Source organism: Ostrinia nubilalis, chromosome 30, assembly GCF_963855985.1.
Source record: "Ostrinia nubilalis chromosome 30, ilOstNubi1.1, whole genome shotgun sequence".
Lineage (NCBI taxonomy): Eukaryota > Metazoa > Arthropoda > Insecta > Lepidoptera > Crambidae > Ostrinia > Ostrinia nubilalis.
Genome location: NC_087117.1, coordinates 3,914,513 through 3,940,225, shown reverse-complemented (window position 1 = coordinate 3,940,225; position 25,713 = coordinate 3,914,513). Strand labels below are relative to the sequence as shown.

Sequence of the window (25,713 nt, the reverse complement as noted above, 5' to 3'; positions counted from 1 at the left end):
GACCGATATCTTTTATCATCACCCTGTATAATCTGTAGTTTCCAATACTAAGTAACTTTATCTTTCTTTTTCAGCTCCAAAATATGCAGTCAGGGACCTCACCACCGCTGCAGTAATTTCGAAAATTCAAGACATTAGTATAATTTAACCAAATATTTACTCTAATGTAACCCTAGATCTCACAACCGAGAGGTTATTTTTATGTAGCCCTTGCCAGTAGAGTCTGCTAGTAGTAACCAAATAACAAAATTTTGATTTATTTTAAAATACAAAAAAAATACACGGGTGTTGGAAATTAAAAAAATATTTTACTAAAATATTGACATTCAAAAGGCCGTCTGCTCAAAAAAAATGTTGGCAATATAGTGTTATGCTATATTGACAATATTCGGTAACAAGTTTTTTGTGATATTCAGTTGAGAAAAGAAAAAATGAGAGCTTAATGCCCATGACAAGTCAAATCAGCCCCCCTAGACAAGTGGCAAAATGTGACAGTTTTAATGTCGAAAGATGGTCGAAAGGCCTTTTTTGTATGGAGTTATATCGCTCCGTGAACGAATTTTTTTTTCGATTCGATCAATAAGTGTCACTTGGCTAGTTCACATTGCTTTTTTTATTTTTATTTTCAAGACAGCGGACTGCCTTAGTATTTTTATAATATTACGCTCATAAAGAAACGATCGTGTTAAATTTATATTTTGTTTTTATTTTGTGTTTAAAGCAGATTAGCAGATTTTGTATTGAAATTATAATTATTTATGTTAACACTTATGCTAGTCACATTCCAGTGATATCCGACTGAGGTCATACTACCAGAGCATAGTACAAATGACGGTACATCGATAAACACTGTGACGGGTGTATTCAGGGTGAAATTTTATCTTCTGCATCCTTTTAAAATAAGACTACTAATGATATTTGGGAAAACTGCTATGTATCATGATTAGAGTCTTATATTAGAAGGATGAGATGCCAATGATTTAAATATCACCCTGTATAGTAGTAATGAGTGATATTGTAACAAAAATGTATCGTCAGATGTGTCGTGTGGATTCGTACATGCAGTATTTCTGCATCTACTTATTTATATGGTCAGCGAAGAAAGTAATAAATAAAAACGACAATATTGCTTTCCAATATTGTGTGACACGTTTCCAATATTGCTTAAGCTAATAAGTTTTTAATACAAAAAATGATCTGGTAGTATGGTTTTAGTTTAAGCCCAAGCTTTTGTATTGTCAGTATTACGGAATATTGTGCACAATATTGTGATATGTATGGCACTTATTTATGTTTTTGTAGTGCAATTTTATTTAAATAAAAGTTTTTTACGATACTTATACTTGTTTCATTACGAATTTGTTCACTAGATATTCATAAATGAACAATAAATATAAACCATATAGATTTTGATTCAAACGTCTAGTCAGTAACAATTGAGACTCAAATTTTGGTAAATTTTTTACTTTATTTACAAAAATAAATAGTGAAAATGACTCTAACGGATGCCATATTAAAGAAAGCGCACTCCCCAAAAGCTATATATTATAAGAATAAGTATATTTCACCTCCACCAGAGCTGGAGGAGTGCGTTGAAAAGAAGAAGACAAAACGACCATACAAAGTAAGTTATATTTTACATCCTAAATAATCATTTTACTTCTTCCCAGACCCAATGTCTAAGAATCTCTTATCACGCCTATTCTGCCCCTGATAGTTGAAAAGGCGCAACTAACACTTTTTTTGGACTCAAGGACATACAGTAAGAATTACCCATTTAAATTACTTATATGAAAAGCTTTTATGTTTTGATTTGGTGTAAAATGCGGTGCAGTCCTGTTGTCCCCCCTGGTTGGCCCCCCTGGGGGAGCCAACAGGATTTCGAAATCCTGTTGTCCCCCCTGGCTAGGGGAGACAACAGGACTAGATTTTTAATCAATGATTTGAGGACTGTTGTCCCCCCTGGCAAACATGATTTAAAAGCCATATATATATTTTTATAACATAATTTTTGAAATACTGAAGTACTTGACTGAATGCCAAATTGCCAAACTGAATACCTAACCGTTTGTTAAATAATAAGTACCATTTTGATAACGAAAAAAATAAGGTGTTGGTGCCGATACTGACACCTACAAACTTGAAATTTGGCAGGTAGGTTCCTTAAAGAGTGTAGACATCTGCCAAGAACGGATTTTATTTAATTATTTATTTAAGGATATGAAATAATACGAAGAATATAATAGGATTTTACGAAATTCCACACATAAGGGGGTAAAACGGACTCCACGCATACGAAGTCGCGGGCGGCAGCTATTTGAATCACTGAGCAAGTGTTGAATATTATGATTAATTTAAAATTATGCAGTTTTAGCGTCCTAGCTACTAATATTATAAATGTCAAAGTTTGTGAGTAAGTATGGATGTTTGATACTCATTCACGTATTTAAAAACTACTAAACGGATTTTTAGTATACTTTACAGAAGATAATATTTTTTATACATGAGAATAGAATAGCATACCTTTAACTTAGCTTTTGCCCACGGCTTTGTCTGCGTAAAATTATGTCTGTCACAGAAAAAAATACAAGAGCGCCTTCCTGTTTCAAAAACTGGCATAAAAACTATCCCACGTCCTTTCCCGGGACTCAAAACTATCTCTTTACCAAATATCAAAATCGGTTCAATGGTTTAGGCGTGAATTCGTAACAGGCAGACAGATAAAGTTTTTCGCATTTATTTAATATTATTTTGTAGGGATAATTCATAAAGATTTGTTAAAAGCAAGTAAAGCAAATTTTGGAATAGTCAGAAATAGTATTTTCGTTAACAAAATGTTAATTATTATTAATTTGACATACGTTTAGGTATTTAGTTTGGCAATAAGTATGGCATTCAGTCAGGTACTCCATTTTCAGTTAATCTTAAAAGTTATAAAAATATATGGCTTCTAAATACTCAATGTTTGCCAGGGGGGACAACAGTCCTCAAATCATTGATTGAAAATCCAGTCCTGTTGTCTCCCCCAGGGGGGTCAAGCAGGGGGGACAACAGGACTGCACCTAAAATGCGCCCTTTCAACTATTGGGGGCAGTATTATTGATCAAATTACTGATACATATCAAATTACTGATAGACATTTTAAATTAAAACCTACAAAAAATCTCCAAAACAGGCCAAATCCAAAGAATTTGCTTTCCACACAAAATTAATTTTACTCTACACTACAGCTTTTTTGACCCATTGCTTTTGAGGTTTATTTTGCGAGTACAGTCACCGATTAAAGTTTTTATACCAATCAAATAATACTGCCACTCTAAAGTGACCCTTATCCCAGTACGCACACGTGCCATCGTTCGTGGACACGGCCCCTCCGCGCTTCGACCCGGCTCGCTTGGGGCGCCATCTGCCGGAATGGACGCGCCGCACGCTCGCCATCTACAACCAGAATATGGTGCTGCTCACTGCTATCAAACGCGCACATTTCGAACGGGTAAGTAAATTTTATGCAGCATTATATTTATTTTTATAATAGTCGGCCAGCAGATCAAGCGCCGCAAGTGGAAGATTGGCCACACTCTCCGAAGGGACCCCGATCACATCCCTAAGCAGGCTCTGGGTTGGAACCCCCAAGGAAAACGCAAACGTGGTCGCCCCAAGCAAACTTGACGGCTCACTGTAGCAGACGAGGCGAAGAAAATCGGCAAGACCTGGAGCGAGATCAAGCGCGAAGCTCAAGACCGAACACGATGGAGGACTGTTGTGGACGCCGTCTGCCCCATCTAGGGGACATAGGACCTTAAGTCTGTAATATGCGCGTCACAAGGCAATGCACGTCAATAAACGCACACTTAATAGTTCTTAATATGCAGTCAGTCTACTTATTCAATCGTCCCAACGCCCAACGTTGCAAGTCACTCGGCATGGGGCACACTGAAAACCAGTGTCGTGGCCTTCGTCACCGTGGCCTACGGCATAATATGCTGAGTGGGATCCCGTTGCAGTGGGTATCCTGATTGTGAATAATAATAATAAATTTATTTATTTCGACCACATACAGATCATAGTGTTAGTAAATAAGTACTTAAAAATTATAGGTTAGTAAGAATACAATTGGTTTGAGCACAGGTTTGAGTTAAAATTTAAAATTGAATAGGTAGGTGACACTGCTCAGTTCACTCTTATTGAATCGAAGCCTTTGACCTCAGGGTCTGAAGCAGATGGCCTTACCTCTAACGGGACTATTAGCCAGGATCTACAGCTTGACTGCCAAAACCCAACGTGGGTAAGGAAACTGTCATGGGCATTATCTCTGGACCACACAATGCTTATGCTTAAAATAAGTAATCAGTGATGATAAATAAGAGTTGTAATATTTTCTTCAGGGTAGAGTAGACAGCCGTTGGAAGACGCGCCCTGCCGGCTCGCTGCAGTACTACCGGAATCGCGCGGACTTTTACAAGCGTCTCGAGGTGAAGAACAGAGAGCTGTACAAGCGAATCGTCAACACTGTGAGTATCGAACAAATCGATATCCGGCATGAAAATTATACAGGGTGACTGAAACTAGACTCGCCATAGCATATTACTATGAAAAGGAGGTCGTTTGCGAACTATTGGACATTACTATACCTTTACTAAACAGTAGATAGTAGTGTAGACCCATAGACCTATTTGGGTCGCCGCACACGGCTATGGCCACAACCACAAACGCCGCTGCTTGCTTCTTGTGGCCTCTCTTAACTCAGTAAACCTGCATGCACCATGCACCTCCCTCAGTGAGCATGGGTGTAAAAGACCACAAGTGGCAACCTGGCGACAAGTGGCTGTTGCACGTCAGCTACATTTTGTAGCCGCTTCTAGCGTTTGTGGCTGTGTGATCTCGTGTGCGACAACACGATAGTTTGACAATTAAGCTAGTATGCGACGACACTATAGTCTGACAATATAAAAAAATCGAATTTGAATAGACAGACCATTTCTTTTCAGCCACCCCGGTTACCAACAGCCGCGGCGCTGGCCCGAGAATGGGCAGGAACCCGGCGGGAGATCATCCGGCGCGCGCAAGCAAAGTTCGTGTTGTTCCCGCCGCATCCGCGCGAGTTGATAGAAGACGAGGCGTTCGTGGCGCCGCCTGGCGTGAGGCGCCCGAGGTATGAGTGTTTTATAGTTGGATCTACTGGCGACATACATGACCCTTAATGGCGCCATTCTGGTGACTGCAAATCGCGTTCTCCTACCGCTTCAGCGATCACAGGTAGCGCTACTCTCTTCGCTACTAGCCAGTAACCTTAGCTATCGGTTTAGCGCTTACCTGCAGTTTGCGCCACTGTAGGTAAGGTCACTGTCACTTGCCAGTGGCGCCAATAGCGCCGGCGAATGGGCGGGAACCCGGCGGGAGATCATCCGGCGAGCACAAGCAAAGTTCGTGTTGTTCCCGTCGCACCCGCGCGAGTTGATAGAAGACGAGGCGTTCGTGGCGCCACCTGGCGTGAGGCGCCCGAGGTATGAGTGTTTTATAGTTGGCTCTACTGGCGACATGACCCTACTCCACAATGGCGCAATTCTGGTGACTGCAAATCGAGTCTTTCTACCGCTTCAGCGCTCACTAGTTGGCATTGGCGCCACTAGCAAGCGACAGTGATTTTATTCTTTAAATGGGATATATAATATAGATGTCCTACACAGAACCGTCCCAGCTATGAAATTATCAGGAGGGCCCTACCTACTATCAATAGATTATTAGTTCCGATTATTGCCACGTTGGACAACCATAAAATTATGACATTAATAGGAGGGCGTTACCAACAATACTTACTGTTAGATTTTTGCCACTTGAAGTTTCAAAATCGCTGGACTATAGATGACTTATCCAGCTATACATCTTCAGGGTATTATAAATAACTTGAAAAAAATCGAACTGCTTAAGGCGGGAATTGAACCCACGAACTCATTGAATTGAAAATTGGGAATTGAACTCATCCAGTGTCTAACGCCGGTATTCACAAACATTACTATGAGGTCTCACAGGGAGCATGGACGCACAGGGTCACACGAACCAATCACAGAGCTCTATTCAACGCCGTGCGTTCAATTTGCTGCTTCACTTAAGCAAGCATCGTTTGTGAATACGGGCGTAAGTAGCTCAGTTGGTAGAGCAGTCGCCCGGCAAGCGGAAGGTCGTGGGTTCAATTCCCGCCTTAGGCAGATCGATTTTTTCAAGTTATTTATAATAGTATAATAGCTTTATTTATAATAGCTTTCCGCCCGCGGCTTCACCCGCGTGAAATTTCGTTCGTCACAGATCTTCTGTTATTCTGGGTTATAAACAATAATATTGTAATGTTTCATCAAAATCCGTTCAGTAGTTTTTGCGTGAAAGCGTCACAAATATCCATACATCCAAACTTTCGCATTGTATAATATTAGTAGGATAGTGAGAGGCCACGTTCTTATATCTTTGGTATCAAACACTGATATTAAAGACTTTCGTTTTAAGGCACTGAGGTATCTATCATATTATATCTATCTAAGATACAACATCTCCAGGGTATACTTGAGCCTGCGCGTGCGCAACTGCGCGGTGCTCGGCGAGCTGTGCGCGGAGTTGTTCGCGGACGCGTGCCCCGCCACCTGCCGGCTGTTCCTGCAGCTGCTGGCGGGAGACGGGCTGGGGCACGGCTACGTCGGCACCTGCTTCTTCAGGTAAAGCAGAATAGACGTGTTGACACCACCAATCAATTGACGTACTTTTTAAAACACATAAAATTTCGACCAATGACCTCAAGCTACTTACACTCACTGCGGCCGCCCGTCGCGACAGCATTATAATAACGCGCGAGCGTTAAGGATGGGTAGCTTGGGGTCATTGGACGAAATTCTACGTGCTCGGCGACCGGACCAAACCAAAATTACCCCAAGCTATAGTCTGGTCCGTGAGCACGTATAATTTTGTCCAATTACCCCAAGCTACCCATCCTAATCGCTCGCGCGTAATTATGTTGCTATCGCGCTCGCACACTCACTGCGGGTGCCAGTCGCACAGTCGCGACAGCGATATAATTACGCGCAAGCGATAAGGATGGGTAGCTTGGGGTCATTGGACGAAATTCTACGTGCTCTGCGACCGGAGTTTAGCGCCAGTAATCATTGAGCGCGGTCTAAGTACTTGAGCCTGCGCGTGCGCAACTGCGCGGTGCTCGGCGAGCTGTGCGCGGAGTTGTTCGCGGCCGCGTGCCCCGCCACCTGCCGGCTGTTCCTGGAGCTGCTGGCGGGAGACGGGCTGGGGCACGGCTACGTCGGCACCTGCTTCTTCAGGTAAAGCAGAATAGACGTGTTGACACCACCAATCAATTGACGTACTTTTTAAAACTGTCAAAACGAAACTCTACGCACTACAAGCAAGTGACGTCACTTTTTTATCAACTCAATTAAACTACTTTTTCCAATTACAATGCAATCAAAAATCGTACTTTACAGGTTATTTCAAATTAATTATGTCTTTAAGACCAGAATGAAGTGTCTTTTTTTAAAAAATTGAGATTTCGAATTATTAGGGAATGGATATTTTGTGTGCTTCCGTTAGATTAGCGTGCTGCTTTATACCACAGATATCTGTGCTTTATACTAACTCAATATCCGCGAAATAAAGTCCGGTTGCCAAGCACATAGTATTTCGTTTCGACCAATGACCCCAAGCTACCAGTCGCGACAGCAATATAATTACGCGCGAGCGATAAGGATGGGTTTCTTGGGGTCATTGGACGAAATTCTACGTGCTCGGCGAGCGGACTTTAGCGCCAGTAATCATTGAGCGTGGTCGAAGTACTTGAGTGTGCGCGGTGCTCGGCGAGCTGTGCGCGGAGTTGTTCGCGGACGCGTGCCCCGCCACCTGCCGGCTGTTCCTGCAGCTGCTGGCGGGAGACGGGCTGGGGCACGGCTATGTCGGTACTTGCTTCTTCAGGTAAAGCAGAATAGACGTGTTGTGACACCACCAATCAATTGCCGTACTTTTTAAAACTGTCAAAACGAAACTCTCCCATAGATTTTGTATGTTGGCACTACAAGCAAGTGACGTCACTATTTTATCAACTCAATTAAACTACTTTTTCCAATTACAATGCAATCAAAAATCGTAATTTACAGGTATTTTAAAATTAATTATGTGTTTAAGACCAGAATGAAGTGTCTTTTTTTAAAAAATTGTGATTTCGAATTATTAGGGAATGGATATTTTGTGTGCTTCCGTTAGATTAGCGTGCTGCTTTATACCACAGATATCTGTGCTTTATACTAACTCAATATCCGCGAAATAAAGTCCGGTTGCCAAGCACATAGTATTTCGTTTCGACCAATGACCCCAAGCTACCAGTCGCGACCACAATATAATTACGCCCAAGCGATAAGGATGGGTAGCTTGGGGTCATTGGACGAAATTCTACGTGCTCGGCGACCGGACTTTAGCGCCAGTAATCATTGAGCGCGGTCTAAGTACTTGAGCCTGCGCGTGCGCAACTGCGCGGTGCTCGGCGAGCTGTGCGCGGAGTTGTTCGCGGACGCGTGCCCCGCCACCTGCCGGCTGTTCCTGGAGCTGCTGGCGGGAGACGGGCTGGGGCACGGCTACGTCGGCACCTGCTTCTTCAGGTACCTATTATTTTAGTATAGGTCACCGTATAGGTGAGGCGATCAACACAAGTAAAGATTTGTTTGTATCTGTATCTACCTATATAGGCCGCGCTGTCACTTTGTAAGACGTTTATGTACTTACTGTGGTAAAAAAAAATACCTTGTAATGCAATGTGTTAGACCTGTATATTTATATAATACTAGCGGCCGCCCGCGACTTCGTACGCGGTTTAGATTTTTTCATAGAAATGTTTTTCCCGCCAGCTCCCGTTCCCGTGGGAATTTTGCAATACCCTGTTGTAACTAAGCTTTAAGTTTACTAAGGTACCTGCATGCCAAATTTCAAGCGTCTATCTTACGCGGTTTAGATTTTTTCATACAAATGTTTTTTCCCGCTAACTCCTGTTCCCGTAGGAATTTTGCAATATCCTGTTGTAACTAAGCTCTAAGTTTACTAAGGTACCTGCATGCTAAATTTCAAGCGTCTATCTTACGCGGTTTAGATTTTTTCATACAAATGTTTTTTCCCGCTAACTCCCGTTCCCGTGGGAATTTTGCAATATTCTGTTGTAACTAAGCTTTCAAGTTTACTAAGGTACCTGACTGCATGCCAAATTTCAAGCGTCTAACTTAAGCGGTTTAGATTTTTCATACAAAAGGATTTTCCCGCTATTTCCCGTTCCCGTGGGAATTTCGGAAATTCCTTTCTTAGTGCACCTCTACGGTACCTAAGCTACGTCCCTTCCAAAATTCAAGTGCCTACGTTTATCCGTTTAGGCTGTGCGTTGGTCTGTCAGTCAGTCAGTCAGTTTCTCCTTTTATATATTTAGATATTTTTTGTTTTATTAGCACAGGTTTATCGATGTTTTAAATCGAAGTGAAACTTTTTCTAAATAACTAATTACTTTTTAAATATGACATCGTCTAAAAGACACACGTCAATATGACCGCTTTCGACTATGTTCAAACTTATTTGGTTTCTAACGTTTTTTTTCACTAGTATATTCCTATTTTTGATCCTGTTCTTCATAAAGTTCGTGCATTCCGACGGAGAGGACGAAAATGCTCGTATCCGACTCAGGTTTAAATGGGCCTAACGAGTTGCTGGTCAAAGTGGTCAGCCCTGACGGACAAACCTTCACGGCGTATTTTTCCGAAGATACCCTCATAGAGGAGGTGAAGAACAGGGCCATAGACTACTTCTACCCCACTGGGGAAACAGGCGCAAGCCGCTACAAAATCGTGCGAGTGTTTGACACGAGCACGTTACACGATTTCCTCACGCTGGCCCAAGAACAAGTGACGATGCAGGAAGAATTGCTGCTGGTGGAAAGACGGTTACCTGAAGCAGGTACTCTCTGGGATCTTGGTGCGGTTAGAGCCCCTCAACAAGGCACTATCGCAGCCGCAACTGCGTCGCTTCCCGCTCCTCAAAACACCGTTCGCCAGCCGAATTTGCAGTCCTTGCTTTCAACCAACGAGTTATCGTACGAGCTGAGGAAGATCTTGATATCGCTTATCGAAGCTGGAGCCCGCTTAGCTGCTGCAGGCAGAAATTATGAGATGACTTTAGCTCAATTATCAGCAGCCTTAGATGAACCTCAACGCCTTCGCCAGAATTTAGTGCAGGTTATAACGCCAGAAGAGATAGCTGCTCGCTTCAACCCTTCTGACATTCAAAGCGTGTCCGAAGAGGGATCCAGTACCATGAAGACAGGTGCTGGCGAGGAGTTGTTCAAGCGAGCAGAGCATTTGCAGCGGTTCTTGGAGAAGTTCCGCGCTTGGCGAATGAAGATCGCAGAGCCTCCGAACCCGGACGCTGTGACAGCGTTGAAAGATTTAGGATTTTCTTTAACTGATGCGGATCAGGCGTTGAGACAGACTGGGTGTAACGTCCCGGCTGCTGCCTCGTGGTTAATAGGAGAGCGTGGGTCCAGTATCTTCGAGTTGATCAACGGTCTGCCCGATGGTCTTATTCTCCAGACTCTGCTCAAGCAGCCTCAGATTCAAAGAGGGCTTTTGAACACGAGGATGTTGATTGCGTTCATTGCTATGGTTGGGCAAACGGGGAGCGCGAGTTTGTGGCTGAATTCCCCTCATGGGAGCCCGTTGCTGTCCCAGATATCTAGGACGTACCACTCGGAGAAGTACTGCCTCGCAGTGAACCAGTTTTCAGAGGAACGTCGCGAGCGGACTCGCAGCGCCTCTATGCCGTCCACTTCGAGGCAGAGGAACTAAGATCGTCTTTACATTACGTGGAAATTGTAGATGATTTATTTAAATTAAATGTTTGATTTACCAAATCTGCTACCTATCTATTTTATTTCTGTAAAAGTACTGAGATGATATTTTTATTAAAGTCACAATTTGATATTCGAGAGACCGTGGTGAGGTTCATCGATAGGGTTAGGTCATAGCACACTTATCAACCCGGAAAGCGATCAACTGTATCCCCTTTCGTCGCGCTGTCAACCGCGAGCGAGGCGTTTACGTTACGGTGCGGATAAGTGTGCGTTGCAGTATTTGCAGTACGAAGTTTCAAACAGAATAATGACCGCATCTTGAGGTCTTGATATACCGTACGGTTACGAACCGTTTCCGGGTTGATAAACGGGACTATTCCCACCTCTCGTTCCCACCACTGCAACTCCTGTGTAGCCAGGATCTACAGCTTGACCGCCAATAAAACCCAACCAATGAAGGTCAAGTTTGTCCCGGGGGAAAGTTAAACTGTCATTGGACCCGCAACGAAATTAATCAGAAGAACATAGGAGGAGTTCGAAATAAATTAAGGTTCGACTTCCCTCCATTGCAAAGCGGATGACAGGTGACAAACAAAGGTTTAAAACCTTTAAGAAAAGATTATGCACCACGGACAATAAATATCAATTAAGGGGGCCTATCTTATGAGCAATGAAGAATGTTCACTAATTTTGTTTTTTAGCTTTCTGTATTCTCTGTTAAAAATTAAAAATACACGTGAAAGAATTATTTCGATACGTCAATTAGTTTCCAAGATATTGAATTTTAAAAGTGCGGGCGGCGGCCGGCCCGCCATTTTATTCGCGTGACGTCATATTACAACGACTGGCTCATATTTGTATGGGTGGAATCTTGCAAACTGAATTAAGACCCACTTCCAGGCAACCGATTAAGCTGAAATTTCGCAAACACATGTGATTTGGATGACCATGCAATATTATGATGACATTGAGCTGATCTGATGATGGAGCTGGAAGGTAGCCATAGGAACTCTATAATAAAACGACTTAAATGCATCGAGTTTGGGCTCGTTCGTTTTGTATTGATGAGTATTTTAATTCTATATAGTAATCGGGGTCTAATGATGGAGCTGGAAGGTAATTCGCAATAAAACGACACAATCGCATCAAGTTTGGGTTTGGTTCAATTTTAATTTCTGTGATGGGTCTGGGTGTTAATATGTATAATAAGTTTGTATTTACAAAAAAAAAATATTTTAAGTATGTTTATATCCGTTTTCTAGTGAGCGGACGCTGTGAATGTACGTCACACGGGGTCACGTGACCGTCGGCGGGACTCAATATTTAAGCGAACTTTGAATGCCTATAAAATCATAACTACTGGGTATTTTTGAATGAAATAAAAACTAATGTATTTGTAAATGTAAAAGCTTAACTGTAACATAGGTTTCAAGTGATTTTGCATACCTAGTAACATTCTCAATTAGCAACTTCCGGGTTGATAAGTGTGCTTCGTCCTTTATACAATACTAGCGGCCGCCCGCGACTTCGTACGCGTGGATCCCGTTTTACCCCCTTAGGGGTGGAGTTTCGTAAAATCCTCCTGTGCGTTGATAGATCACTATGTCAGTCAGTCAGTCACCTTTGAGTTATATAATTTAGACTTTTGGGACACCCTGAACGAACTTCCTATTCCCCAGGAAGGTGCCAGGCCTGTACTGGAGCGGCGGCGACGTGATCAACGACAACGGTTTCGGGTGCTACGCGCAGCGCGGCCGGCGCGCGCCCATCGGCGCTGAGAACTATCACTTCCCGCATTCTATGCCTGGTCAGTGCTGATTATTTATTTATTTATTAGGTACACCAACAAAGTCACAATACACTTCATACATTTTAACATGGTTTAACACATGATGCGTATATGACCTCAATTATTCCACTTTTTTCATCTGGGTATCACCTGTTAAATTTTTAGTGTCATTTCAATCTCACCACCTCGGAACCATTTCACCCAGCTTCATTTTCCAGGTGATTGAGTCGATTTCAGCCATCGGACGTCCACTGCTGAACTAAGGCCTCCCCTAAGGATTTGCACAACGACCGGTACTATGCTGCCCGCATCCAGCTTCCGCGACCTTCACCAGGTCGTAGTGGGGAGCCTGCCACACTACGTGTATACGGTCGTATACGGCCCGTGGTCACCACTCGAGAACTTTTCTGCCTCAACCGCCATCATCTCTACGAGCTATGTGCCCCGCCCACTGCCACTTGATTTTAGCAATTCTGCGGGCTATGTCGGTATTGTCGGTCACTTTGGTTCTCCTGCTGATCTCCTCCTTTCTGATTTGATCACACAAGGAAACTCTGAGCATAGCATGCTCCATTGTCCTTTGGGTGACCTTGAGCCTTCTTGAGGCCCATAGTAAATAAATAATCGAGTGAAATCACTAATGTTTCCATCCTGTATGCTTTCCAGGTCTCCTGTCGATGCGGGTGACGCGCGACGACGAGATGTGCGGTATCTTCAACATCACTTTCAAACCGCTGCCGCAATTCGACTTGCACAGCGTCGTGTTTGGGCGGGTATGTTTCAATGTTCTTCTGATTAATTTCGTTGCGGGTTCATTTCAACCTTCCCCCGGGACAAACTTGACCTTCACTGGTTGGGTTTTTATTGGCGGTCAAGCTGTAGATCCTGGCTACACAGGAGTTGCAGTGGTGGGAATAGTCCCGTACCGATACTGGAAGGCAAACCTTAACTTCGAACTCCTCCTATGTTCTCCTGAATAATTTCGTTGCGGGTCCAATGACATTTTAATTTTCCCCCGGGACAAACTTGGTCTTCACTGGTTGGGTTATTGGCGGTCAAGCTGTAGATTCTGGCTACACATCATCATCAACATTCATCATTTCAGCCATAGGACGTCCACTGCTGAACATAGGCCTCTCCCAATGCTTCCCATGTTGATTGGTAGCGGCCTGGCTACACAGGAGGAGATAATTTCCTAATCAAATCTTTGCAGATAATCCGCCCGAGTCCAGTTTTCGATTCAATCACAAGTCTAGGGTCGGCGCTCAACTCACACCCAGTAGTGGAGCTATGTGGTGCGAGGCGAGACCAACGCAAACGCAGAGGAACTACGTAATAATTATGGCAACATAATGGTTAGAAGAGGTAAAAATAGGGTAATAGATCGCGCAGCGAAAGTTTATGTGCACAAGGCACTCGCACTAATACAGGGTGTCTCAAAATGTAGTGTCAAGCTGAAGCCCAGAGGTAAAGCATCACTAGGGCTACCGGAATAAGGCGGTTATCACACTGCGCCGCGCTCCGCCGCGGAGCGCGGGGCGACAGATTTAATCATTGTATGCAAGTACCTCAGTTTGTATAGAAAACACGCGCGGCACTTCACACTGACAACGCGTCCGCGCGCGTGATTTTTTATATGAAAATCACGCGCTCTGCGGCGGAACGCGGCGTAGTGTGATAACCGCCTAACTGCGACTTCTGATAGTTTTCGAGTTATGTTTTTTTTACAAGATATAGGATTTTAGTTTACATTCGTGTTATAGATGTAAATAGGTACTTCTGAATCAGATAGACCTAGTATTCATCTAATAATAATAATAAAATCAGGCATGTACCTTGTCTATTTGCACCACAGGGACCAAAAAAGTGCCTAAGCACAGAAAAAAAAACAATCATAACTCGAAAACTATCAAAAATCGCGGAACATACATGGGGGTGATTCGGATAGCCCTAGTGATGCTTTACCTTCTGAGCTTCGGCTTGACATTACTTTTTGGAACACCCTGTATAATATTTAAATACAGAACACAATACACACACATTCAAGTTGAAATATCGAAAACACTGGCTAACTCGCTCTAGTTAAATGCGTGCAAGCGAGACAGACAGTACTTGACAGACTACGGTCGTCAGTGCGTCGAGCGTATGTTATATATTATTATTCTGTGGTTATAGATACAAATATTTGCTTGTATTGATATCGCTGTGCGACCTATACCCATAGCTGGGCACCGTTAATCAAATAGTTAACTTCGTTAATCGTTAAACCGTTAATAACAAAATTAACTTCGTTAAACGTTAAAACGTTAAAGGACATCATCCACGTTTCATATATTTTTGGTCCAAAATCAAAAGTGCCGGCCAACAAAAAAAAGTGCTGTATTCTGACAGAATACGTCTGCCTTAGCATTTGTTACTATGGCACCAAAGCCGTAGCTCGACTGTGCGTCGAGTATTTGAGATCTAAAAGTCATCGACTATTCATACATTTTTTGTTCAAAATCAAAAGTGTCGACCAATAAAAAAAAAGTGCTGTATTCTGACAGAATACGTCCGCCTTAGCATTTGTTACTATGGCACCAAAGCTGTAGCACCACTATGCGTCGAGTATTTGAGATCTAAAATTCATCGACGATTCATACATTTTTTGTTCAAAATCAAAAGTGTCGGCCAATAAAAAAAGTGCTGTCTTCTGACAGAATACGTCCGCCTTAGCATTTGTTACTATGGCACCAAAGCTGTAGCACCACTGTGCGTCGAGTATTTGAGATCTAAAATTCATCGACGATTCATACATTTTTTGTTCAAAATCAAAAATGTCGGCCAATAAAAAAAAAAGTGCTGTATTCTGACAGAATACGTCCGCCTTAGCATTTGTTACTATGACACCAAAGCTGTAGCACCACTGTGCGTCGTAGTATTTGAGATCAAAGTCAGTCGTTTCATATATTTTTAGAACTCAAATACTACGATGCACAGTGGTGCTACAGCTTTGGTGCCATAGTAATAAATGCTAAGGCGGACGTATTCTATCAGAATACAGCACTTTTATTTTTTGGCCGGCACTTTTGATTTTGGACCAAAATGGATGATGTCCTTTCGTAAGATTTAACGCAAGTTAACGTTAATCGTTAATCCGTTAACACATGATAATAACACGAAAAAAAAAATGTATGCAAGGTTCAAATAGGTAATTTCGAAAGCTTGTATCGCGCATGGAATTTATTTCTCTTTTATGTTTGCATAAGTACAATTATTTTTTTCGTTTTAGTACAACTGCATTTCAGAATAAAAGCTTGTTTTTAAAAAAAATTGTCAATATTATAATTTTATTTTACACTTTTTATTATTAGTATCTCAATCTCAGAGCCTTGGTTCAATTACAATACAATTTAGCACCAAAGTGCTCGAAAAGACAAATCCAACAAACCCAAACTCGATAAGTTTCCACCGTTTCGTTTAGGAATTCCTATGGCCACCTCCTGACTCCATCATCAGGACCCTGGACATTATCTAGTACTAAAGTGCTCGAAAAGACAAATCCAACGAACCCAAATTCGATAATATGCGATTCTGCCGTTTCATTTAGGAGTTCCTATGGCCACCTCCTGACTCCATCATCAGGACCCTGGACATTATCTAGTACTAAAGTGCTCGAAAAGACAAATCCAACGAACCCAAATTCGATAATATGCGATTCTGCCGTTTCATTTAGGAGTTCCTATGGCCACCTCCTGACTCCACCATCAGACCAGCTCAATGGTTCCATAACATTGCATTGTCATCGTACTTACATAAGTATTCCAAATTTCAGCTCAATCGGTTGAGGAAAACTGGTCATAAATTCAGTTGCAAGATTTTTCCCACACATACTAACAAGTGAAGTCAAAAACATAAAGCTTGTAAATAAATAAATAAATACAAAATATATTTTTTTATATCGTTTCGTTAGTGATCTGGTTACAAAAACTGTTGTTTTGAGTTCTGGAAGCCCGAACGTACTTGTCAGAACGCGTTTTTCAGCGTGCCTGCTGTATCTTTTTGGTAAATAGTAGGTACTGGATTAACGATTAACGGACTTAGGATTATTTAACGGAAGTTAACGAGTCCGTTAACAATTTTTAAAGTTAACTTAAAAGTTAATCCGTTAATAGAAATGTTAACTTCGTTAATTAACGATTAACGGATTAACGAGTTAATGCCCAGCTATGCCTATACCTCACACTGTTAATAAATAAATCATTTGTATCGCTGTTGTATTAAATTTTGATGCAAAATTGTCTCAGTGTATTTATTTGAATTAGATTTTATTTACTTGATCATTTCGTTACTTTAATTTTTCCTGAGAATACCCAATTTGGTGTACCTAATAAATACATAAATAAACAGAAAGTTAAATAAAACAAACCAATTTCGTTCACAAAATGAATATATTTATAAAAAGTCTAAACATTTTTTAAGAAAACATCGCAACTTACATAACATGGAACAAGGTTACTACTTTGAGCCTTACACACGCAGTCTTATTTATTACATACAACAAAAAAAATATTTTTGGGTGTAGAACGACTGTACACCAAAAAAAAATGCACATTTCATATTACTATTATCCTAGGGAATACCATCGAAAAAAAATTTGGAGTTTGTGACTGTTATGATTACTTGTTTAGCAATGTTGTGAAAAACATAACTCTCCTTCTGGCGTAGTGGGGTAAAAACATTTGACGCTGACTGTAATCTACGTAATCGCTAGTTTGGTACAGTCTTGAAAAATCCGCCAGATGGCAATACGTAGACGCGAGGTCCAAATGCTGCATGATTGGTTATTTTTGACATGACATTGACAGATATGTCAAAATCCACCAATCATGCAGCATTTGGACCTCCCGTCTACGTATTGCCATCTGGCGGATTTTTCAATCGCGAAAACCCTCACAAGGACGTGTTGCGAACTTATTGGCTATAGTTCCAAAATACTGAACTGTCCTATGCATGACATTGACAGTGGGGCGCCACCGTCAATACCGGATCGCTGGTGCCGATTTTTGCCATGTTGGAAACCATATAGTTGAACGATGGTAGCGCCCCCCTGTCATTGAGTTTGGTGGGACAGTTCAGCGTGGGTCATCTATACTTTGGGTGTGACGAACTATTTGACGCATTGAAGTTTGCCGGTCCGTGGAATGCGCGTCCCCTCCTCCAACCGCGATTAAACGCAATTAGTTGGTGATTAAACGCAATTAATGTGTCTTATTTTACCCAAATACACAATTTTTATCAATAATAATAAATAAAAAATATTTTAAATATAGTTTGATAAAGTTATAGACGTTACCCTTCGAGTAACGTCATATCGCCAGCGGCAAACTTATCGCGAACGGATAGTACGAAGTAGGATTTCTTTCCATGGTACCCCCTGGGCTAAAATAATTACATTGGGTTAAAAAACATGAATTTACCGTAAATTTAACGAGTGATAATAATTTATGTCGAGTTAATTCTTACAAGCAGGGCATTAACTACACAGGATTCTCATACTTCAAGGTCTGTATGGTCACAGTTATTCTAGATTCACAAACATAAAAGAACAATATTTACAGAGTTGTGACGATGCAGCGATGACGTCACACGCCCAGAAGATCGTCTTCGCTCGTCTTGTTTTTGAGGTACCTGAAGATTTTCCTGTAACAAAAGTAAATTAGTTTTAAATTGCAATTCAAGTTCTTTTTTGTTGTCCAGTGGTTAAAATTGGACTCTCTCGAATAGAGGTTCTGCGTTTGGTTCAAAGATTGGACAGAAAATATTAACGTAAGACGCGCTATATTTTTAAAAGGGCTTTTATAGCCCGCGCATAAAGGCGTCTACAGCTTGCTGCTACATTCAACGCATACTAGGCACGGCAGAAAGAAAATAGCAACCCCTCCTGTCATCCGCTTTGCACTAGAGGGAAGTCGAACCTTAACCTCGAACTCCTCCTATGTTCTTCTGGTTAATTTCGTTGAATCATTGTCAATGACTGTTTAACTTTCCCCTGAGACAAACTTGGCCTTCACTGGTTGGGTTTTTATTGGCGGTCGATCTGTAGATATGGAAATCATTGGGGGAGGCCATTGTTCAGCAGTGGACATCCTGTGGTTGAAATGATGATGATGATGAAGTTGAAGCTGTAGATCCTGGGTACACAGGAGTTGCAGTGGTGGGAATAGTCGCGTATAACACTCATTTCCCACCTGGTTGGGAAGAGTGGAAATACAAATCCCAGGTGGGATGGCCAGGTGGGATAGATGGAATAGGGGTCCAAATCTACTGATCGTTTCGGAAAAAAATCTAATGATACCGCGGTATAACTGCGTACAACGCCATCTCTTGGCAAATCTTAGAATTACTCACACGTGCAAAAATAACACTTGTGCTCTATATAATACAGTGTACAATAACTCACCACACAGTCCTCGGCACGTGGCCCCAGTCCCTCGGCAGGCCCGCCAGCGCGCGCTTGACCTCGTGCTCGGGCACGCGCACGTCGGACACGACGCGCGACACGCGCACGTCGCACGCGCGCGGCCAGGGCACCTCTCGCGCGTCCTCCACTACCAACTCTAATCGCATCGTGACCTCCCACACTGATCGGAGGGGAATGTTTGCCACCTGAAAAATGCATACGATTGATTAGCATCATTCGAAAGAAAAACCATTTATTTGGCACTAGCTTTTGCCCGCGGCTTCATCCGCGTGACATTCAGAGGTGGAATTGTGTAAAGCAATCGTTATCACTCGACAGTTCATAACGTACGATTATTCTGTCAAACGCTTTGTATAACTGACTTTATCGTACGTTATGAACTGTCAAATGATTATGATTGCTTTACACAATTCCACCTCAGTTTATCACAGATCGTCATAAATTATAGCCTATAATATGTTATTATGAGTTATAAACAATAATATTGTAAAGGTTCATCAAGTAACAATACTGGCGGCCATTATTAAGCATATAGACTAGTCACTGAGCCTCACTGTAAGTGACTTTGGTCTTTATTACGCGACATTATTCCTTTGCAAAAAAATGTGCTAGCATGTGTCGCTATCCTTACGCACATTCACAGACCGTGGTGGCCCTTTAAGCGACAAGAAGCAGCTATCCAGAGATATAGGCTAGATGCGGACACGCGGTACAAACAGTGACTGGCCTCATCGCCGCTTGTTTCCAGCGACATTGGCAGCCATTTCCGACCCAGAAGGGCCCTTATTTTCCGAGACACAGCAGCTCTTACCTTTAATGCAAGTCGGTCGCCATCCAGCGTGTAAGCTAGATGTAATCTAGCCTCATGCATCGCGCGGCCCCATCGTAGGGCCACCCGCGCCACACCGGCGCATCGCTTCAGTAGAGTAGCGACTTTATGTCGTTGTAATTTTATTTATTTTATTTTATTTGTGATAACAAACAATTGCGCAATATTGCAAATACAACTGCTGAACATTAAATAAACTTATACTATTACGCAACCAGCACTATTATCCTCATAGTAATATTACAAACTTATTTTGGTACAAGCTAACCAAGCAAACAAACAGTGTTATATGTGCTTTAACTTAATGCAAAGAAGAGAAAAAACAAATACAATTAAGGTACTGTAATAAGAACTTTATTACCGTGACGCACTTCGCTGTAAGCTAAACTAGTCTCTATTGCCCTTACCTTAAGCGCCAGCCGATCGCCGTCTAAAGGGTAGGCTAGATGTAATCTAGCCTCATGCATCGCGCTTCAGTAGTGCGGGCACGTCACCGACACTCGTGAAGTAGCGACTTTAAATCGATGTAATAAGTGCTCTGTTGCCACAACACTGGCGTTACACAGCTTTATTAATCTAAAACACTTTATTAAGTCTACTAGTCTGTAGTGTAGTGGATAGATGCCGTCACAAGCGTCTCGCGCACCACACGACAACGCGACAAGGACGCGCGTGCGAGCCGACACGCCTGTGCGCGCGCTTTCGCTCGACACCGCGCATCAAGGTACGTAGACACGCTGGTATTTGAGGATCTACTCATACGGAAGCTGTAGCTCTGTAGCGCTTAAGTGATTCATTTGTGGCGACGCCACTACAAACTAGTGACCAACAGATGGCGCTGTTACTACTTCACTATGGCACACTCCGCCGCTCATACAAACCTGCATCGCGGTGACGGAGTTTTATATCCTGCCAAGTATATATAGGCAAACCAAGATGGTGTAAATAGGACCTTGGTCCCCGAGCACAACACCCGCTCGGGAGGAAGCACTAACATCTAGCTTCCTTATTGTGGATGAACATCATATCCCACACAGTCTTAGGTATGGGACCGGCACGGGAGGGGAGGTTTTTGTTACTTCAAATGTCGGCGAGACTTCAGGTTTGTATGCTCTATCACGTCATAATAATACGCGCTCGACACCGCGCAGCAGAGTACGTAGCCACGCTGTGGGATTTGAGGATCAACATGGGCGTTTCTGCCCCAGTTTCTGCCCTAGGGGGCAAGTCAATTTCATGGAAACCGGACTTACTCATATAAAAAAGTCGTGTTGAGACTCGTGTTTCTCTATTTTAATTGAAATGGAACGCGAAAGTTTAACATCTTAAAATAAATACTTTACTATCATAATATTCTACCCTAAATTAGACCGCCTAAATTGTACTGTCTCTGTGTATATTTCTTTCTTTCTGTTTGTGTGGTGTACAATAGTGATTTTATTATTATTCTTCAGATAAAAACAACACAGTGGCGACCCTTTGCGTCGGGTTCGCTTGCGAAGCGATGCGCTACTTCACGAGTCGCGGCTGTCGGACCGCCGGCGACGTGCCCGCTCTGCTGAAGCGATGCGCCGGTGTGGCCCGGGTGGCCCTACGGTGGGGCCGCGCGATGCACGAAGCTAGATTACATCTACCTTATACGCTGGATGGAGATCGGCTGGCGCTTAAGGTGAGGGCAATAAGATACTAGTATCGCTTACAGAGACGCGCGTCACGGCAATAAAGTTCTTACTACAACGACACAATGTCGCTACATCACGAGCCGCGGCGACATCCCCGATCTACTGAAGCGGTGCGCCGGCGTGGCGCGCGTGATACAATTTGACAGCGGCAATGACATCAGTGGGTCTAGCCAAAGTGCACATTATAATCGCAAACCAGTCGAAAAGTGGTTGAAAGACCTTTTTTTTGTATGGAGTTTTGACAGATTCTATTATCAATTCAATCATTTTCGTTATTTAAAACACTTCTCTCTGCTCCAACTAGGTAGAAACCTAGCCTTATGGCCTATAGATGGATATCTAATAATAATAGTTGCTGATAAAAAAATTAGGATATTATTCTCTCCTTTTTATAAATGCTTTATTGGTTAAAACTTAAGCGACACATAATATTATGTTGGCTATGTAAGTGAAGTAGAAAACAAGTAAATACAAAAACTATAATTCTCTACGATACAGTATCTCGCTAAGGTTTTAATAACTAGATTTGCACATGACCACTCTCTTGCTGGGCCACTGCTCTTACTTCTGAGCTACTAATGTCAAAAAATTATTTTATCATGGGCGTATACAGGAGAGCAAGAAGGGCCCTTGGAAATCACTTTGGAAGAGCTAAGTCAAACAATCTGACCTAAAAAATATGATTTGCCTAGGACAAAAGCTGGGTATAACTTGCCCCTCCTAGAGCAGAAGCTGGGTATGTCATGGATATTATAATTATACTAGCTTTTGACCGCGGCATCACCCGCGTGAAATTTAGTCTGTCACAGGTCGTCATAAATTATAGCCTATATGTTTTTCTGGGTTATAAACAATAATACTGTAGTTTTATCAAAATCCGTTCAGTAGTTTTGCGTGAAAGAGTAACAAACATACAGACATCCAAACTTTCGCATTTATATTATTAGTAAGAAGTAAGATTGATGGAAAATATGCAGATAAGTTACTTAATACTTTAGAATTATTTTTTGATATTTAAGTTCTTACAAAACTCTTCTTGTTGACTCCTGGACAAGAAGAGAAAACGAGGTAGACCATTTAGATTACGGATTGACGACATCAAAGCCATAGCAACCATGGTCAAGAATAGCCAAAATTAAGTGACAACCAGAAGGAGTCAATGCATGCATAATAATTTGTGTGTAAAGTATAAAATTATAAATGACAAAATTTCAATAATACTGTCTAAATAAAACTGTTATTAATAAAATATGTGTAACTAAAGTTCACATAGTCAAGTAAGAATAAGTTCAAAATGCATACAATAGCATAGGGTCTAGGTAAACAATACAATGATCAAAAGAACATTAACATAATAAAAAGATTACAACTTTTATTGCAATAGCAAATTATGTTTAGTGCACATTTTTCTATGATTATGTATAAGTATGTTATGTTTTTAACATTTTACTAAGGAATTGACTAAGAAAGAAAGATAAACAAGCGCTTTCAAGGAAACAAACTCACGTTGCTGCCGCCGCCTCTGAAGTTCTATTACTTTGAGTGTCATCCATTTTAACCGAAATAACACACACACGATTAAGACACTAGATTATTTCAGCATAATTGCAGAATAGTTCGTAATTAAAATTAAATTGGAAACGAATCAAAGCTCAAACAAAACATCGCAAACAAACGGGCGAAACGTTCAAACAAAATTTGATTTGACAGTAATGACAGTTTGAACAAGATGGCAAGAAAGAAACGTTTTGTTCTTACCAGAAATATTTTAAATTATTACATAAATAATTTAAACATATTTTTTAAATTACTTAAATAAGTAATATTTATTACTTTTATTTAAGTAATGCGCTTAAATTTTCAAAGCTGGAAATGCTTAGCAGGTAAACGTTTTAAAGCTTAGCTTTATTACACACAAATAAATCACCATGATTAAATATTATTGCTAATTAATTTATTTAAATAACAACATTATAACAATGCGAAAGAACATACTTACAGCACGCACACAACTCCTAAAGCAGTAAAAGTAAGCAAAGTTGTGTAAATAGAACAAATCGCTAGCCAAATGAGAATAACTGCATAGTCTTCTACACTCACTGCTCCAGACATTACAAATCACGCAAATTTTAATCGTTCTACATTGCTTTCTATATTTATTTTATAAAAATAATATAATAATCACCAAAATTTTGCTGCTCGCTTCAACCCTTCTGACATTCAAAGCGTGTCCGAAGAAGGGTCGAGTACCATGAAGACAGCAGGTGCTGGCGAGGAGTTGTTCAAGCGAGCGGAGCATTTGCAGCGGTTCTTGAAGAAGTTCCGCGCTTGGCGAATGAAGATCGCAGAGCCCCCAAACCCGGACGCTGTGACAGCGTTGAAAGATTTAGGATTTTCTTTGACTGATGCGGATCAGGCGTTAAGGCAGACTGGGTGCAACGTCCCGGCTGCTGCTTCGTGGCTAATAGGAGAGCGTGGGTCCAGTATCTTCGAGTTGATCAACGGTCTACCCGATGGGTTGATTCTCCAGACTCTGCTGAAGCAGCCTCAGATTCAAAGAGGGCTTTTGAACACAAGGATGTTGATTGCGTTCATTGCTATGGTTGGGCAAACGGGGAGCGCGAGTTTGTGGCTGAATTCCCCTCATGGGAGTCCGTTACTGTCCCAGATATCTAGGACGTACCACTCGGAAAAGTACTGCCTCACCGTGAACCAGTTTTCGGAGGAACGTCGCGAGCGGACTCGCAGCGCCTCTATGCCGTCCACTTCAAGGCAGAGGAACTAAGCATCTTTACACTACGTGGAAATTGTAGATGGTTGATTTTTATTAATCTATTCTTTTACGGCATGAAATATTCTAAAGCGTTACTTACCTGAACAATGTTTGTCCGTACATTAAGTATAAGAGGAGGTGTGATTTGTATGTTCGGTGATCAAATGACACTAAAATAATAATTTAACTGGAGTCCACTTTGATCACCCAGGGCATCGTATCCGTGGGTGATCAAAGGAAGGACACTAAATTGTCGCTGAAAGTGGACTTTGATCACCTGGGTCATCAAAGCCAGGTGATCAAAGTGGAATAGACCGTTGGGTCTAGGTGGATGAAAAGTAGACCATTAGATAGCTTATATTCGAGCCCGATTGTGCCCCAAAAGAACGATTCAAGAAAAACGGACCAGGATAACGTTATCCTGACAGAATCCTCCACCTCCACCATACAGCTGAGGGCTCAAATTTAAAATTTCGGGCCGACCCATCGCGACATATTCTTTAAAATGCTAAAATTGATTTAGGCTGAAATGCACCACCTAACTTTAATTGTAACTATAACATTATCCGATGTTTTTTGTATGGAGTTTGCCAGATGTTTGACGTTTGTTAAAGCTAAAAGCAGATGGTGCAACCCAGCCTTAAAATTTTCATTGAATGAAAGATGGTTGCAGATCGCTTCTATTTCGGATTTTACACAATTTCCATAAATAGAAAGTTCTTCTTCTTCTTCTTTTCAGCCAAATGACGTCCACTGCTGGACAAAGGCCTCCCCCAAGGTTTTCCACAATGAACGGTCCTGCGCTGCCCGCATCCAGGCTCTTCCCGCGACCTTTACCAGATCGTCGGTCCACCTAGTAGGAGGCCTGCCCACGCTACGTCTTCCAGCCCGTGGTCGCCACTCGAGAACTTTCCTGCCCCAACGGCCATCGTCTCTACGGGCTATGTGCCCCGCCCACTACCACTTGATTTTAGCAATTCTGCGACCTATGTCGGTTACTTTTATTCCAGTCAATAAAGCATTATAGATGGAAATCCATGGAACACAATTTCTGACTTCGGGACTTTATTTAGTCTAGTTAGGAGGGGAACATAGCAAAAGTCCCCGCCCTTAGCCCTTGAGCCGGCGGGGTGAGGGGGGTTTAAAGGTACCACTTTTCGGTTTTTCGCTTAATCCTCGGAAACTATGCGTCCTAGTGACATGACTACTATGAACCAAAAAAAGGTTATTCAATTTGCTACAGGTGAGATAGTCAAGTTTTTCTATATCTTGTATAGTTTTTGCGGCATCTGCTCTAGAAGGTCTGTAAT

The 25,713-nt window shown here is 41.9% G+C and overlaps 5 protein-coding genes and 1 non-coding gene across 6 annotated transcripts in view; 5 read left to right on the top strand and 1 right to left on the bottom strand.

Moving 5' to 3' along the window:
• The window catches only part of LOC135085908 (kinesin-like protein KIF3A), a 40,291-nt gene extending 38,957 nt beyond the window's left edge, over positions 1-1,334 (top strand). Inside the window, exon 17 of the mRNA XM_063980693.1 lies at positions 75-1,334. The gene's annotated coding sequence lies outside the window, so the exon portion shown is untranslated. The remainder of the gene's footprint in view (positions 1-74) is intronic.
• A 79-nt stretch (positions 1,335-1,413) lies between these two features.
• On the top strand, positions 1,414-8,658 carry LOC135085918 (uncharacterized). Its single transcript, XM_063980702.1, has 7 exons — positions 1,414-1,624; positions 3,338-3,493; positions 4,386-4,511; positions 4,989-5,152; positions 6,549-6,704; positions 7,173-7,316; positions 8,499-8,658. Exons 1-7 carry the CDS (start codon positions 1,493-1,495, stop codon positions 8,656-8,658), a joined length of 1,038 nt encoding a protein of 345 aa, XP_063836772.1. The 5' UTR covers positions 1,414-1,492.
• Positions 6,134-6,206, top strand: Trnaa-ggc (transfer RNA alanine (anticodon GGC)). The gene has a single exon. It is a non-coding gene; the product is annotated as a tRNA-Ala (tRNA).
• Positions 8,659-9,552: 894 nt separating the features above from the next.
• Positions 9,553-13,995, top strand: LOC135085909 (ubiquitin-associated domain-containing protein 1-like). Its single transcript, XM_063980694.1, has 4 exons — positions 9,553-10,837; positions 12,547-12,674; positions 13,323-13,429; positions 13,870-13,995. The coding sequence occupies exons 1-4, from the start codon at positions 9,687-9,689 to the stop codon at positions 13,990-13,992; spliced, it is 1,509 nt and encodes a 502-aa protein (XP_063836764.1). The 5' UTR covers positions 9,553-9,686; the 3' UTR covers positions 13,993-13,995.
• A 3,072-nt stretch (positions 13,996-17,067) lies between these two features.
• On the bottom strand, positions 17,068-20,415 carry LOC135086011 (uncharacterized). The gene is made up of 3 exons (XM_063980790.1): positions 20,356-20,415; positions 19,099-19,304; positions 17,068-18,338 (listed from the first exon to the last, which is right to left on the bottom strand). The coding sequence occupies exons 1-3, from the start codon at positions 20,413-20,415 to the stop codon at positions 18,281-18,283; spliced, it is 324 nt and encodes a 107-aa protein (XP_063836860.1). The 3' UTR covers positions 17,068-18,280.
• Positions 20,416-23,881: 3,466 nt separating this feature from the next.
• On the top strand, positions 23,882-24,415 carry LOC135085917 (ubiquitin-associated domain-containing protein 1-like). Its single transcript, XM_063980701.1, has one exon. The coding sequence runs from the start codon at positions 23,882-23,884 to the stop codon at positions 24,413-24,415; it is 534 nt and encodes a 177-aa protein (XP_063836771.1).
• Positions 24,416-25,713: the final 1,298 nt, after the last annotated feature.

Coding starts and splice junctions, on each gene's coding strand:
- LOC135085909 (XM_063980694.1), top strand. CDS start 9,687: ATGCTCGTATCCGACTCAGGTTTAAATGGGCCTAACGAGTTGCTGGTC. Junction 10,838..12,546: donor ACTCGCAGCGCCTCTATGCC/GTCCACTTCGAG, acceptor CCTATTCCCCAG/GAAGGTGCCAGGCCTGTACT. Junction 13,430..13,869: donor ACAGCGTCGTGTTTGGGCGG/GTATGTTTCAAT, acceptor AAATCTTTGCAG/ATAATCCGCCCGAGTCCAGT.
- LOC135085917 (XM_063980701.1), top strand. CDS start 23,882: ATGAAGACAGCAGGTGCTGGCGAGGAGTTGTTCAAGCGAGCGGAGCAT.
- LOC135086011 (XM_063980790.1), bottom strand. CDS start 20,415: ATGCATGAGGCTAGATTACATCTAGCCTACCCTTTAGACGGCGATCGG. Junction 19,305..20,355: donor GCGATCGGCTGGCGCTTAAG/GTAAGGGCAATA, acceptor TGCATTTTTCAG/GTGGCAAACATTCCCCTCCG. Junction 18,339..19,098: donor CACGTGCCGAGGACTGTGTG/GTGAGTTATTGT, acceptor CTTTTGTTACAG/GAAAATCTTCAGGTACCTCA.
- LOC135085918 (XM_063980702.1), top strand. CDS start 1,493: ATGACTCTAACGGATGCCATATTAAAGAAAGCGCACTCCCCAAAAGCT. Junction 4,512..4,988: donor ACAAGCGAATCGTCAACACT/GTGAGTATCGAA, acceptor ATTTCTTTTCAG/CCACCCCGGTTACCAACAGC. Junction 7,317..8,498: donor GTCGGCACCTGCTTCTTCAG/GTAAAGCAGAAT, acceptor TAAGTACTTGAG/CCTGCGCGTGCGCAACTGCG.